The 12,556-nt window shown below is 40.4% G+C and overlaps 2 protein-coding genes across 3 annotated transcripts; one reads left to right on the top strand and one right to left on the bottom strand.

Annotated features, from left to right (window-relative positions):
* Positions 1 to 279: 279 nt before the first annotated feature.
* Positions 280 to 4,480, top strand: LOC147849947 (uncharacterized). Of its 2 annotated transcripts, XM_087336956.1 has the most exons (4): positions 280 to 484; positions 1,343 to 1,649; positions 1,974 to 2,118; positions 4,236 to 4,480. In XM_087336956.1, exons 1-4 carry the CDS (start codon positions 366 to 368, stop codon positions 4,241 to 4,243), a joined length of 579 nt encoding a protein of 192 aa, XP_087193082.1. In that variant the 5' UTR covers positions 280 to 365; the 3' UTR covers positions 4,244 to 4,480. The 2 variants fall into 2 exon arrangements, with proteins under 2 accessions (XP_087193082.1, XP_087193081.1); XM_087336955.1 differs by lacking the exon at positions 4,236 to 4,480 and having other exon boundaries at positions 281 to 484; positions 1,974 to 2,527.
* Positions 3,987 to 7,061, bottom strand: LOC147849946 (pentatricopeptide repeat-containing protein At5g27110-like). The gene has a single exon (XM_087336954.1). It carries the CDS (start codon positions 6,755 to 6,757, stop codon positions 4,076 to 4,078), a length of 2,682 nt encoding a protein of 893 aa, XP_087193080.1. The 5' UTR covers positions 6,758 to 7,061; the 3' UTR covers positions 3,987 to 4,075.
* Positions 7,062 to 12,556: the final 5,495 nt, after the last annotated feature.

The following is a 12,556-nucleotide window of genomic DNA, read 5'->3' as shown; positions in this document are numbered from 1 at the left end:
TACATATTACTTTTACTTCGACATTACGAGGGGTAAAACTGATATTTTCAATATTGGTAGTGGGTATTACACGTGATCCAATGGATACTTTTGATACATGATTTACCCTTATGGTAAATGTAGCTTTGAGGAAGAATGATGATGGTAGGCCGGGGGCAGGTCTAAGACACCAACCAATAAATGAGATAATAAAGAGGAAGGTGACACATAAATATGTTGAATGGGTGAATGGTTTCTTTATAAGGTGTGTGTTTCGCTCATTCATCGATATCAATTGCCTTCTTTCGAGGAGAAGGGGGGGGACAAATCATTTTGTTCTTTCCTCTCCCAAACATTTCTTCTTGGGGTATCTCTATTTATTTCAGATGTCTGAGAAAGCATGGTCGAGGTTTGCATTCGAATGTGCCACAACCATGTGGTTTATTTTGCTCAATGTGCATGTTTTCGAGGGTAGGCCAATGAGCGACTCGCCAATGCTATGCAGGTATTACTTAACAAGGAAAAACAAATGCCAGCTAAATCTAGAATAAGTAACATCTAGTTGTTATTAAGAGAAAATCAATCTTAATGTGTATGACAAATGAGCTAGGCACACAAAATGTTTTGTACATTTATTTCCCTTATGTTTATTATGCATGTTGCTCAACATTGTAACTGTTTTACTCTTAAGAGTGCTTTAGTAAAAGGCTTTTTGTACTCTTCCCTTATGTTTTACGTACATTCTTAAACATTGTGGCATTTGGTATGTGAAAGCTCTGAACATTCACATTTTTTTTTTGTTCTTGCCCATAAAACATATATCATGATGTTAGTATAATTGCATATTGTGTCCCTAGGAGCTCTCTCAATGTCTTATTAGGTTAGCAAGTATTTGCCATAGAAACTCTCTACGTTTTCTGAAATGTCGTGCAACCCTGTCACACTTTCTCACCCGTGGGGAGTTCTTGGCTACGCCTTGCTCCCCAGAATCTCTCAAATGTGTCCGCGCAGAGAGCACATGCAAAGATGGGCTTAAACTTTAGCTTCAGGTTGCCATTGGCGTATGTACGAAGGTGACAACAATGTAGTGAACCCAGAGAATGAACATTTAGTACATACATACATACATTACATAGCATTCATACAATACATACATACATACATACATTACATAACATTCATACAATACATACATACATACATACATACATACATACATACATACAAGTCTTTGAAGTTTTGTGATTGTGTGAAGGATCAAACCAAGCTTTTTCTATTTACATAGAATGCCCCTCTGTCTCCTCTACTTTGCTTAAACTCCCCATTTTGCCCCCCCTTTTCTTTTTGTGTGAACAAAAAACAGAGCACTCAAATGGATGCTGTTCTACATTGGATGCATCACTTGCCTCATCCCCCTCCTCCTCCTATCCATGGTCTTCCTCTGTTTCTGCTACTCTGCAGAATCTCTCTGCTCTTCCAACCCGGAGGTTTATCATCATCACCACCATCATCATCAAGAAGAAGAAGAAGAAGAAGAAGAAAGAGATGAGAAGCAGGGGTCCTATGGTGCTAATCCCTGTCCTCATGATCACACCATTACCTCTGTCTTCTCCCACTCTCATCCTCACTCATACCACTCTGCAACTACTTGCAAAAGCCCCAATGACATGGTCTCTCTTCTCTCTCTCTCTATATATATGTATACATTACACAAGTATATGTATATATATAAGTATATGTATATGTGTATGTATGTGTACAATATGTATATGTTTATGTATGTTTACAATATGTATATGTGTATGTATGTTTACAATATGTATATGTGTATGTATGTGTACAATATGTACATGTACATGTACATGTATACTTGTGTATGTTTATAAGTATAACTGTATATGTATGTGTATACTTTATACTTTTGTGCAGTTGTTTTTTTGTAAGTTCCATGATTGGGCGTCTCATTGAATTTTTATTCCCCCTTATGTTTGTAGATGTGTTGCATATGCTTGGATGAATACACTGAGGATGATCACCTAAGACAACTCCATTGTGGGCACAAGTTCCACAGGCGATGCGTGGATGAATGGCTGCGGAGAAGCTCGACGTGCCCCGTATGCATACGCCGCGTGACCGCAGGTGGCCGACCTTCCCGACCGCCATGTCGTGAATTCAGCGATGACCTCTTGTTATGCTTCTTGTGACCCATACATACATACATACATACATACATACGTTTTTATGTATCTATTTATGTGTGTGTGTGTGTGTATGTATGTATGTATGTATGTATGTATGTATGTATGTATGCATGTATGTGTGTATGTGTGTATGTATGGGTAACAACATTTACAACATTGATGATGGTCTATGTATCCCATTGTCAATAATAGCTAATTTACTAACAATCCAGGCACATTATTTAACATTTTCTTACTAATTACTAACTTCCAACAATCCAGGAATCCTGCAACAATACCCTGAGACCATTGTTTTCGATCCATGCCTATTTAATGCCACATAATTGATCACCTCTTATCTTTCTATTGATCGGTGTTTTTGAAGTTCAAAAACTCATGAAATGATTGTGTTCTCAAACCCTAAATATCACTCTACCTTTGTTGTTTTGTGGAATTTTTGTGAAAAGTGTCCATAGGTGCAGTGATTCTAGGATTATTACTAATTTGTTTCAAAGAAAAGATTCTTTCTCAGATTCTTGTTATGTTTGAATCGCATTGAAGACAATCAAATAATCACTACATGTATGCCTTAGAGAGTCCATATATGGACTTTGACAAGGAAGTTGTCTATAGAGTCCATTCGTGCACTTTGATGATGAATTTGATGATGAAGTTAGTCCCATACATTACCATCTCATCTATTCAACCTCAACCTTAACCTTTAGGAGCAGTAGCATAGTAGTAGAAACATAGTAGTTTACATTAATATAATGCATGACAATATGTTGAGGTCAACTACCACTAATAGGCTACCATAGTTCCAGACTTATCTCTGAGATGATCTTCGTTATCTTAATGCCTTCAAATATTTAATGAGGATGGTGTGGTAAAGCTTGTGCTTTCAATTGTTGCAATGTTAAAGGTTGTAGATTTTAGTCTCTAGAAATGGGTTTTGGGAGTGATGTTGTCGATCAAAGCTCCTCACCGTTTCTGTTTCGGGATTTCGCCCCCTCTTGACTAAGGCTTCATATGTGTTATTGTATTGTACTTCAAAAGATGATGGTAGAAAAATGGACCTGAATATTATTCATATATTAAGAGGGCAACTAGCTAGATGATGAGCTAATCAACCATAGATGGGGTGTTGAATAGTGGTCATATGAAAATTAACCATGGCCTTGTAATTATGAGCCATCTTCCTTGTAGTTTGTCTTACCTAATGCTAATATCCTAGATCTTGAGTTGGGACATTAACCCTTTTCATTAATCCAACCTTTTTGCAAGCACGACATATTTCCGCTTATATTTAATAAATGAATATGGAACATGAGGGTGTATGTAATGACTTGAGAAAATGATCCTTCCCACAGCAATCTTGTCCAAAGATTCCATCATATGTAGATAGCGAACCTCAAGTGAATTGAGTAAGCAGATGTCAATGGAATGGAAATGTAACCAAGGCCCGTTGTTTCTCAAACACACCAATTCAGCTGTACTTTCTTTCTTTGCTACCTTGCCTTTCTTTTTTCTTTCTCTCCATCCCCAAGTAGGCATTTTCTTATGCAATAACATTTCAAAGCTCATTGCTGGTTTTCTTCTTCTCGATGGCATCAGCTAACATGTTTTGCTTTGTCAGTTTGCCAATTTCCTACGAAATTTACACGATCACCCAATATAGGGAGTTTGTGTCATTCTCTCATGGGGATGGAAGAAAACCAAGATCATGCTCATTAATAGCTACAACACCTCAGACTCTGTTTGCATATATCTATGTTTTCCATTGCCGTCTCTATTGAATAAGTAAAAAGAATAGAAATAAAGAATGTGGGCTAATTATTCTTTTATCAAATGCAATGTACAAGTCCTTTATATATTATACAAGAGTGATTCAGTACGCTGCCACCTATCCACCCCTTTTAATAAGACTGATAGAGAGATGGTATGTGTTCAGAGTCGAAGTCCTTTTGATTTGTGCTTATTTCTTCAAGAATCTCTCTTAAATCATGATTTGTGTCTAACTCAAACACTTGCTCATGGCAATGTGTCCCTATGCTGACATGTCCATATGTTTTGCAGCTTGTTAGAAGCGATGTCCAGCCCAAGAGATCGGGTGCACTTGGCATGCTATGGAGTAAATCCTTGGCCTTCCTGAGATGGCCCACACGGCTCAAAAGGTCGGCCATGCCACTGTAGTGCTTGATATTTGGTCTAATTCCATGCTCTTCTCTCATCAATGTAAAAGAAGCATATCCTCGATGCAAGAAACCCCCGTGGCTACAAGCAGCAAGAATGTTAATATAGATTATCTCCGTTGGTCTCAACCCTTCGGCTTGCATTTGTTCAACATACTCTCCTACCTTTGTGTAATGGCCATGCTGAGCAACTGCCGTGATCATCGCACCCCACGTGACTGCATCCTTGCATGGTACATTGTTGAACACTTTTGTTGCTTCATAGATGCTCCCACACTTACCGTACATATCAACCAAGGCATTACTGAGAGTAATATTGGATTCTTGGCTACTCTTGACGATAAGCTCATGAACCATATTCCCTTTCTTTATTGATCCAATACCGCTGAACACCTTCATAAGGCTCAAGATCATGGCTTCATCAAGCTCCACCCTCTCCTTCTCCATTTGTTCAAAGAGCTCAAAGGCCGAGCTTAGATGACCTCCTTGGACATAGCCAGCTAGCATGAGACCCCATGGCAAGATGCTAGATTTGGGCAATGTACCAAAAACTCTAGAAGCATCATCCATGGTCCCACACTTGGTGTAGAAGTCAACTAATGCGCCATTGATAGATACCCCCAGTTCGATTCCATTACAAACTATGTAGATATGTATTAACCTACCGTCACTAATGGCTTGCATGTTGGCACATGCCATAATAACTGACAGATAGACCCCTTCGTCCAATTCAATTTGATTTTGAAGCATTTCTTCAAAGAGTTCGAGAGCATGATGGCCATACCCAACAGTTTGGGCATATCCCAATATTAGACTGCTCCAAGACACGGTGTCCTTAATGACCAAATTCTTGAATGTCTTACAAGCTTCAGTTAGGCTCCCACACTTGACATACATGTGAATGAGTGAACTCCCAACCAATGCTTCTTGTTCAGCTCCATCCTTTACAATGTGATTGTGTACAATCCTTCCTTTGTTTATGATCTCTGTGCTAGAACATGCTTTTAGAGCAGACAACAGTATAGGTGTGTTGGGATGTGAGCCCTGTTCTTCCATTTTCTCCAATAGTTTGAGAGCATTTAAGCCTTCCCCACTCTCAGCATAAGCCTCGATCATTGCTCCCCATGCAACCACATCTCGGGTTGACAAGTTTTCAAAGACCTTGGATGCCTCTTGGATATGACCATGCTGTTGATACATGCAAATGAGGGAAGTACCTATGACAACCTCTGAATCTAATGCATCTTTAGTGACGAGGAAATGAACCATTTGGCCTTGAGCTAATTTGCCACATACTGCCAATGCATGAACAAATGTAGATATGTTTGGCGTTATGCCATCCCAATCCATGTACAGGAGAAGCTCTAACACAAGATGAGCTTGCTTATTGTGACTATATCCGGAAATCATAATATCAAATGAGGCTGAATCATGAGTAGCTAATTCATTGAAAACTTCGTGCGCATCTTTCATGTTTCCACATCTAACATACATGTCCATCAATGCGTTACCCATCACAGTCTCCAGCTTTGAGAAACTTTTAACTTGTTTATGGACAAGTCTCCCTTGATCTAGGGCTCTGATACTACCACAAGCTTTCAAAATAGATAGAAAAATGACCATATTTGGCTTCATACCCTTCTCTTGCATGTTTTGAAAGAACTCAAGGGCTATAATATTAAGATTGTTGTTCACATATCCACCAAGCATTGCACCCCATGACACCACTGTGGGGCATGATATGGCATCAAAAACTTTTCGGGCATCTTCAATCTTTTCACACTTAGCATACATATCGATGATTGAATTTACGATGACCACATCTGAATCCAGGCTCTTCTCTATAATGTTATTATACAAAAGGTTTCCAGAGTGTATGTCCTTTATGCAACTACATGCTTTTAAGCCTCCAAGATAAACCACCTTGTTGGGCTCTTCTAAATTTTCAAGAATCATCCATTTAAGCAGTTTCAAAGCTGAATGACCCTGCCCATGTTGAACGTATGCATTGACCATTGCACCCCAAGACACAACACTATGATGCGGCATTTGAACAAACTTTTTATAGGCATCATTCAAGCTTCCACACTTAGCATACATGTCGATGATGGCATTTCCGATAAAGATATCATTCTCCAGCCCATGCTCAAAGGTTTGATTATGGATATGGTGGCCATAATGGATGGCCTTGCTGTTACTACATGCTTTTATTATGCACAGGACGGTGGTCTTATCAAGACCAACGCAATTCTCATGGTGCATTCTCGAATAGAAATGAAGGGCATCTCTATAATTGCCTGATGATGCACATAATGGGATGATGGCATTACAAGATGCTCCGGTAAGATTGCCGCCTTCTGAAATGGGTCCACAGAATCTGCCAGTCTTTCCACACGACTTAAACATGGTGAAGATGATGGTAGGCCATGATGATTATAACAGTCCACATACTCTGTTTTATGCACCCAAAGGAAATCCAGACATGATTTTGTGATTCTTCTTCAGATCAGATCTCTCATGTTTAACGAAGTTTGATGAAATGAAGAGGATCAAACACGAAATCACATACATGGTGGCAGTACCCAATATAATAATCTCCTAGTAAAAAGAAGAAGAAGACCCTCATATATATATGAGAACCCCATGTGCCATGTATAGAAGAAAATGGAGCAAGAGCAGTTCTCAATGCTCAACCAAGAAGACGAAGCTAAATGGAGAAGAAACGGAGAAAGCAAAACCATTCTTGAACATGTATGTATGAAGGGCGATTTTGAACAGTTCGAAGGTTCGTAACTTAAACCGAACCTTGAAACCTTTAAACCCAAACCATTCAAACCGAACCGTTTTGAGGAACTTCAAGCTCAAACCCAAACTGAACCGCTTGAAAGATTTAGAAACCGTGTTATCCCATTCATTTTTTGAGGGTTCGGTTTTTGTGCTGACCAAATACTTTTGGAGTTTGCTTTCTTTAAAAAGGTTTTCAAACCAAAAGTTTCAATATTTCAAAAATATCCTAACCCTAAAGTGTTGAGCCGTTTAGGCCGTTGTTTGAATTTGATTAAACTGCAATTGTGAAGTCAATAAAGTCTCAATTTGAACCCTTGAACCTCCAAGCTTGGTTGAACCCAAATTGAACCATTTACAAATTTATAAACTAACCCAAATCAATTAAACCGTTAATTCATGTTTTTTGTGGTTCGGTTTGGCTCAAACCAAACCATTGTTGATTGCTAATTGGATCCTCCCCTCATAAAATACCCTTAATTCAATGCATGATCCATACCTAGCTTCAATGCATGCTCGCCACTTGGTTATCATACAAAATATTACAATGATAAAACAATATATCAACTACATGAATGTTACATAATCACCTAATGGCCAAGTTCTAAGACAAGCATTTTGGAGATCATGGGTTCAAGTCCCCCAAGTGATATATGACCTATTGTTCGATCATGACACATTCTCCACTCTCCTACTTCGACGACAAGTTCTATTAGTTGCAATGCATGCATTGGGACTTGGGCTTATTATAATATAAACTATGTATGTGATTTCCCTAAAAGAGTAGGGACATTAGAAATATTCTCTACAAGTTCCCAAGTTCAATTATTGGATGGATGATAGTTGAGCCAATCCACAAGACAATATATCTTGTTACACATGATCATGGTGTTCAAAATAGGTTCAAACTTGTATACTAGCCATCAAAAAGTTGAACTACATGATAAGGGTGGGTTGGGTGATAGTTCATTGGCATGTGCAAGGTGACAACATCTCATAATATTACATGTCTACTCTAGAATATCCATGAAAAGTTAGAATAAAGATAGTACATAATGTAAAATATCCAAGTGGTATGGGTGGAATAGTGGACCCACCCAATCTCGCATTGACCGCATTTATGTGGGGGAGGCTCTAGAAGCGAAGGGAGGGTGGTGTCGCATAACTCCAGGCACGACTTTCTCTAACCATTACCCGATAGCTGGTCATTTTCAATTGCATCGAAAATGGGGCCCATTCCAGACTCACATCCCACACATTATTTACACTTTTATAGAGGTGAAGGACCAACTTTCCAACCAATGGTCACTACCCGTCAATGACTCATCAACATCTGACAAACTTCTAGCTAAATTAACAAGAGCTTCTACTCTCCTAAATGAGATTGTCAAGACCAGAAGCAAGGATGCTCAGGAGAAGTGACAAAGGACAAAATGGGGACTACTTACAACGACTCCAACAGAGATACCCGTCATGTATTTGGATTGCAGGACAAGTCACCACAGCCAAACATGAACTTAGCATGGCGGAAAAGGAAATATATGACATGGAGTTTCATGGAAGCCTGGTGCTATGGATTCGTGTAGGGGACAAAACCACGAAGGAATTCTTCCGCTCCAAAGGCCCAAGGCACGCTTGAACTGTGATGTGCATCCTCAACCGAGAGGATGGAATGACCACTGAGGATGGCAACGAAATGAGGAATATTGCCACAAGTTATTATAACCGCCTACTTACTGAAGACATTATAGCTATAGGGGAAGACATAAGTGAAGATATTATCCTCCAAAGCATACCCGAGAAAGTCACGCCGGAAATGAATACATGGCTCGTGCTTCCCCTATCAATCATCGAGATATGGGAGACCCTCACCGATTTAGATGCCGAGAGTTGCCCCGGAATCGACGGCCTCACCCCACACTTTTTCACATGCCTTTGGGACACTATTAAAGAAGACCTCCTCCAGGCATATGAGGAGATCATCACCTCTGGAACCATGCCGGAGGAATTTGGACAGGGGATGATACATCTCATTCCTAAAAGTGGTGGGAATGCCAACGACATTAGCAAGTGGCAGCCCATAACTCTTCTCAATATTGTCTATAAGTTGCTCGCAAAAATCGTGGCACACCGTTTAACACCACTTCTCCCTCAACTCATTCATCCGTCCTAGACAGGTTTCGTTAGAAATCGGAGCATCCTAGACAACCTCTTCTCATTCTGGGAAGCAGTAGCCCTTGCCAAACGTACCAACAACAAGGTAGCGGTGGTGCTACTAGATTTTGAGAAAGCATATGATAGGGTATGTTGGAACTTTCTAGAAAGTGTGATGGGGAAACTCGACTTTCAAGAGACATGGATCAAAGGCATTGCAGGACTTTATAGGAATGGCAACAGTTGCGTTTCACTGGCAAGTGAAAGGGGCCCCTTTTTCCGAATATCCCGATCTGTACGGTAGGGATGCCCACTAGCTCCATACTTATTTCTATTATATGTCGAAGCAGTCTCTTGCTTTCTCAACTCGCGGCATCTCAACCTACGTGATCTTCCCGTACCTCATTCTCAGCAAAACATCCTAGATGTAGAATTTGCAGATGACACAACGGTCTACTTGCAAGGGGACTTGGAAAACCTCCAAAAGATAGAAAGTGGGCTAGTTGTATTTTGCAAGAGATCCAATGCCATGATCAATTGGCACAAATCCTACGCAATATGGCTCTCTCAAGAAACACATCTGGCGTGGCACCCACATCCCGCTTTCAATTGGATCAATCAAGGAGCGAGCACCAAATATTTGGGTTTCCAAATTGGTGTCAACATACCGCCAGAGACTATGATTGCACCTGTTATCCATTCCATTCGACAAAAGTTGATACATTGGAGCTCGAAAAAACTGTCGCTAGCGGGTCATATCATAGTGGCAAATCAGGTACTACTCACAACAATATGGTACAGTCTATCATGATGGACAATCTCCAAGGAAAGTATACATCAGATTCAATGACTGGTCTGCAACTACATTTGGTATGGTAAGGAAGACCAAGTAGCTCGTGCCAAGGTAGTGTGGCCTATACTCACAACGTCTAAGTCGAGAGGGGGATTGGGTCTTATTGATCCCCTTTCACAATCGAAAGCCTTACTTGCCAAATTTGTGGTGCGAGGAATCCAACCAGGAAATGACTGTTGGAAAATGCTACTGAGGTTACATTTCGCTTACTTTAGGCCACGAAAAGCCTGGGTGAATTGGGCTCCCCAAACAGGATGGATTCTAAACATGGATCTCAAACCTAGTTTCTCCCGCCAATTTGAGGATAGATTCAGTGCATCCATGTGGAGGGCATGGTGTGACATTCGTCGAGGGCTCAAGTGTGATTAACTGAGATCCGAACTTGCCTGGCTCAATCAACGTATCCTATGGAACCCATGTATCAAGGATGAATCTAATCAACTACTGGGATCACGTAAGGGGTTGTCATGGGGATACATTGTAGAAGGTTCAGGAAAAAGTATAGAATGTTGGTGACGGTTTATGTCACTGCCACTACAAGATCAGGCGAACATACTCCATGGAATTAGGGGCGGATGGACTATGAGATCGGAAATCATTAACGCTCTACTGATTAGGGAATCTGCTACTCAAAGGATGACAATGGAGAAATGGATAGGCCACGAGGAGGAGGGATCTCTGATCCCGAGAGGTAGGGGACCACTAGACAAGCTCGAAGGCTCTAAATTGCGAGACACTAAGACACCAACACAGAATAATGCAATTCGAATACTCGCGTATACTGGTCATAAATGGATTGTAGATCCTGATCCGATCAAAGTACAACCCGATTGGCACATATGTACTCATGAAAACACATGGCTACATAAGGGTAATTGGGACCCTTTGCAATGGACATGGTGTGATCCCTACGCGGGGCAAGGAAGCAAACCTATCCCTTTCTTCCAATTCACAACTAGATTGGGTCGCCACATTCTAGTTGCTCAAACCGCCCGAGAGCCTGCTGCTATGTAGGTTTGGCACACATTTCAAGTTCCTCCCACAATAATCACCAAGTTTTGGCAGAAACTCTGGAAACAACAACACGCGAGGCGAATTACCACGTTCCAATGGCTATTAATACATAAGTCCCTACCGGTGGGAGCATGGCAATGTGGGAACCTTAGCTCTCCTAATTGTGTAAAGTGCCCACATGCAGTAGAATCAATATGACACGCTTTGTGGGACTGCCCGACGTCCCATCGAATATGGCGGGGGGTTGGCCGCTTGTTGCAATTATGCCAGGTGCAAGGCTCAATCAAGTGGGGAAATATATGTTAACTATCAGGGCAGACCACAATTGGCAGATATGAGCATCAGGAGGAGGGGATGACTTTGGTGATAAAAGCACAAGGGGTCTCTTTCTCCTCCAGCGGCAATGTCCACTCCAGTCCTCTTAATGACAATTCTCAAGAGGTGTTGGAATTGGTCAGCCCAATAAGTCTTTGGATTCTATGGAAACAACGATGTAGGCAAGTCTTCTCCAACCAAACTGCACATCCAACAAGGTTATTGCAAGAGATATGGAGTGAAATTGTAGCCACTCTGAAGAGCCAATATGATTGCCTTAAGGGCGGCTCCGAGGGAATTGAAAGACAACGAATAGCCTTCATCCAACAATGGTCGTCCTCTCCCTTTCTTGAGTCAGTGGACATCCACATAAGATGGAACTATCGCGTCCCTTCAGGGATTTGTACATAATCGTCCCATTTGTAAAATTTTATAACTAATGGAAGGAGTTTTTTTTGGAATATATATATATATATATCCAAGTGGTTACATTACAGATATTTTATAAACAATTCATGCATTTAAATGACCATGATGACTATGATATTTCATATATATTCTCATGACATTATCCCTTCGACAACATGTTCCAAGAGTTACAATGCACAAACTAAGACTTGGCTCACAAGGATATAGATGACGAAATCCAATTACAAGTTCTATGGCATTTAATGAGATTCTTAGCAAGCTCACAAGTTTGGTCATTAGGTGTATAATCTAACCAATCAACCAAAAATAATATAATTTTTTGTGCACAATCTTGGAGTCTAAAGTGGTTTCCACCAAGTTGTATTTTGGACTATGAACAAGTTCAATTGGAGGTGGAGTAACAACACAATCTAAAATGTTGGAGCATAAGGTTCCAAAAGATATACATAGAACATTAGATAAAGACACATATGAGAAGGTAGATTGAGACGAAAAACAACTTCATGGATATGTTCAATGATAATTCATGGACCACGATGTTGATAATCCAACTATCATAGCATGTAAAAGAGAGCTTCGATGCTTGGAGAAAGACAGAGTGAAAGAGAAATAGAACAAGGAGTTGATCAAGGTGATATGAATAAGATAAGTTTTAT

Source organism: Azolla caroliniana, unplaced genomic scaffold (genome assembly GCF_043228905.1).
Source record: "Azolla caroliniana isolate FFs.n. ecotype wild unplaced genomic scaffold, voAzoCaro1.0.p SCAF_22, whole genome shotgun sequence".
NCBI lineage: Eukaryota > Viridiplantae > Streptophyta > Polypodiopsida > Salviniales > Salviniaceae > Azolla > Azolla caroliniana.
The sequence above is the reverse complement of the archived record's forward strand: the minus strand, read 5'-3'. Positions and strand labels throughout refer to the sequence as shown.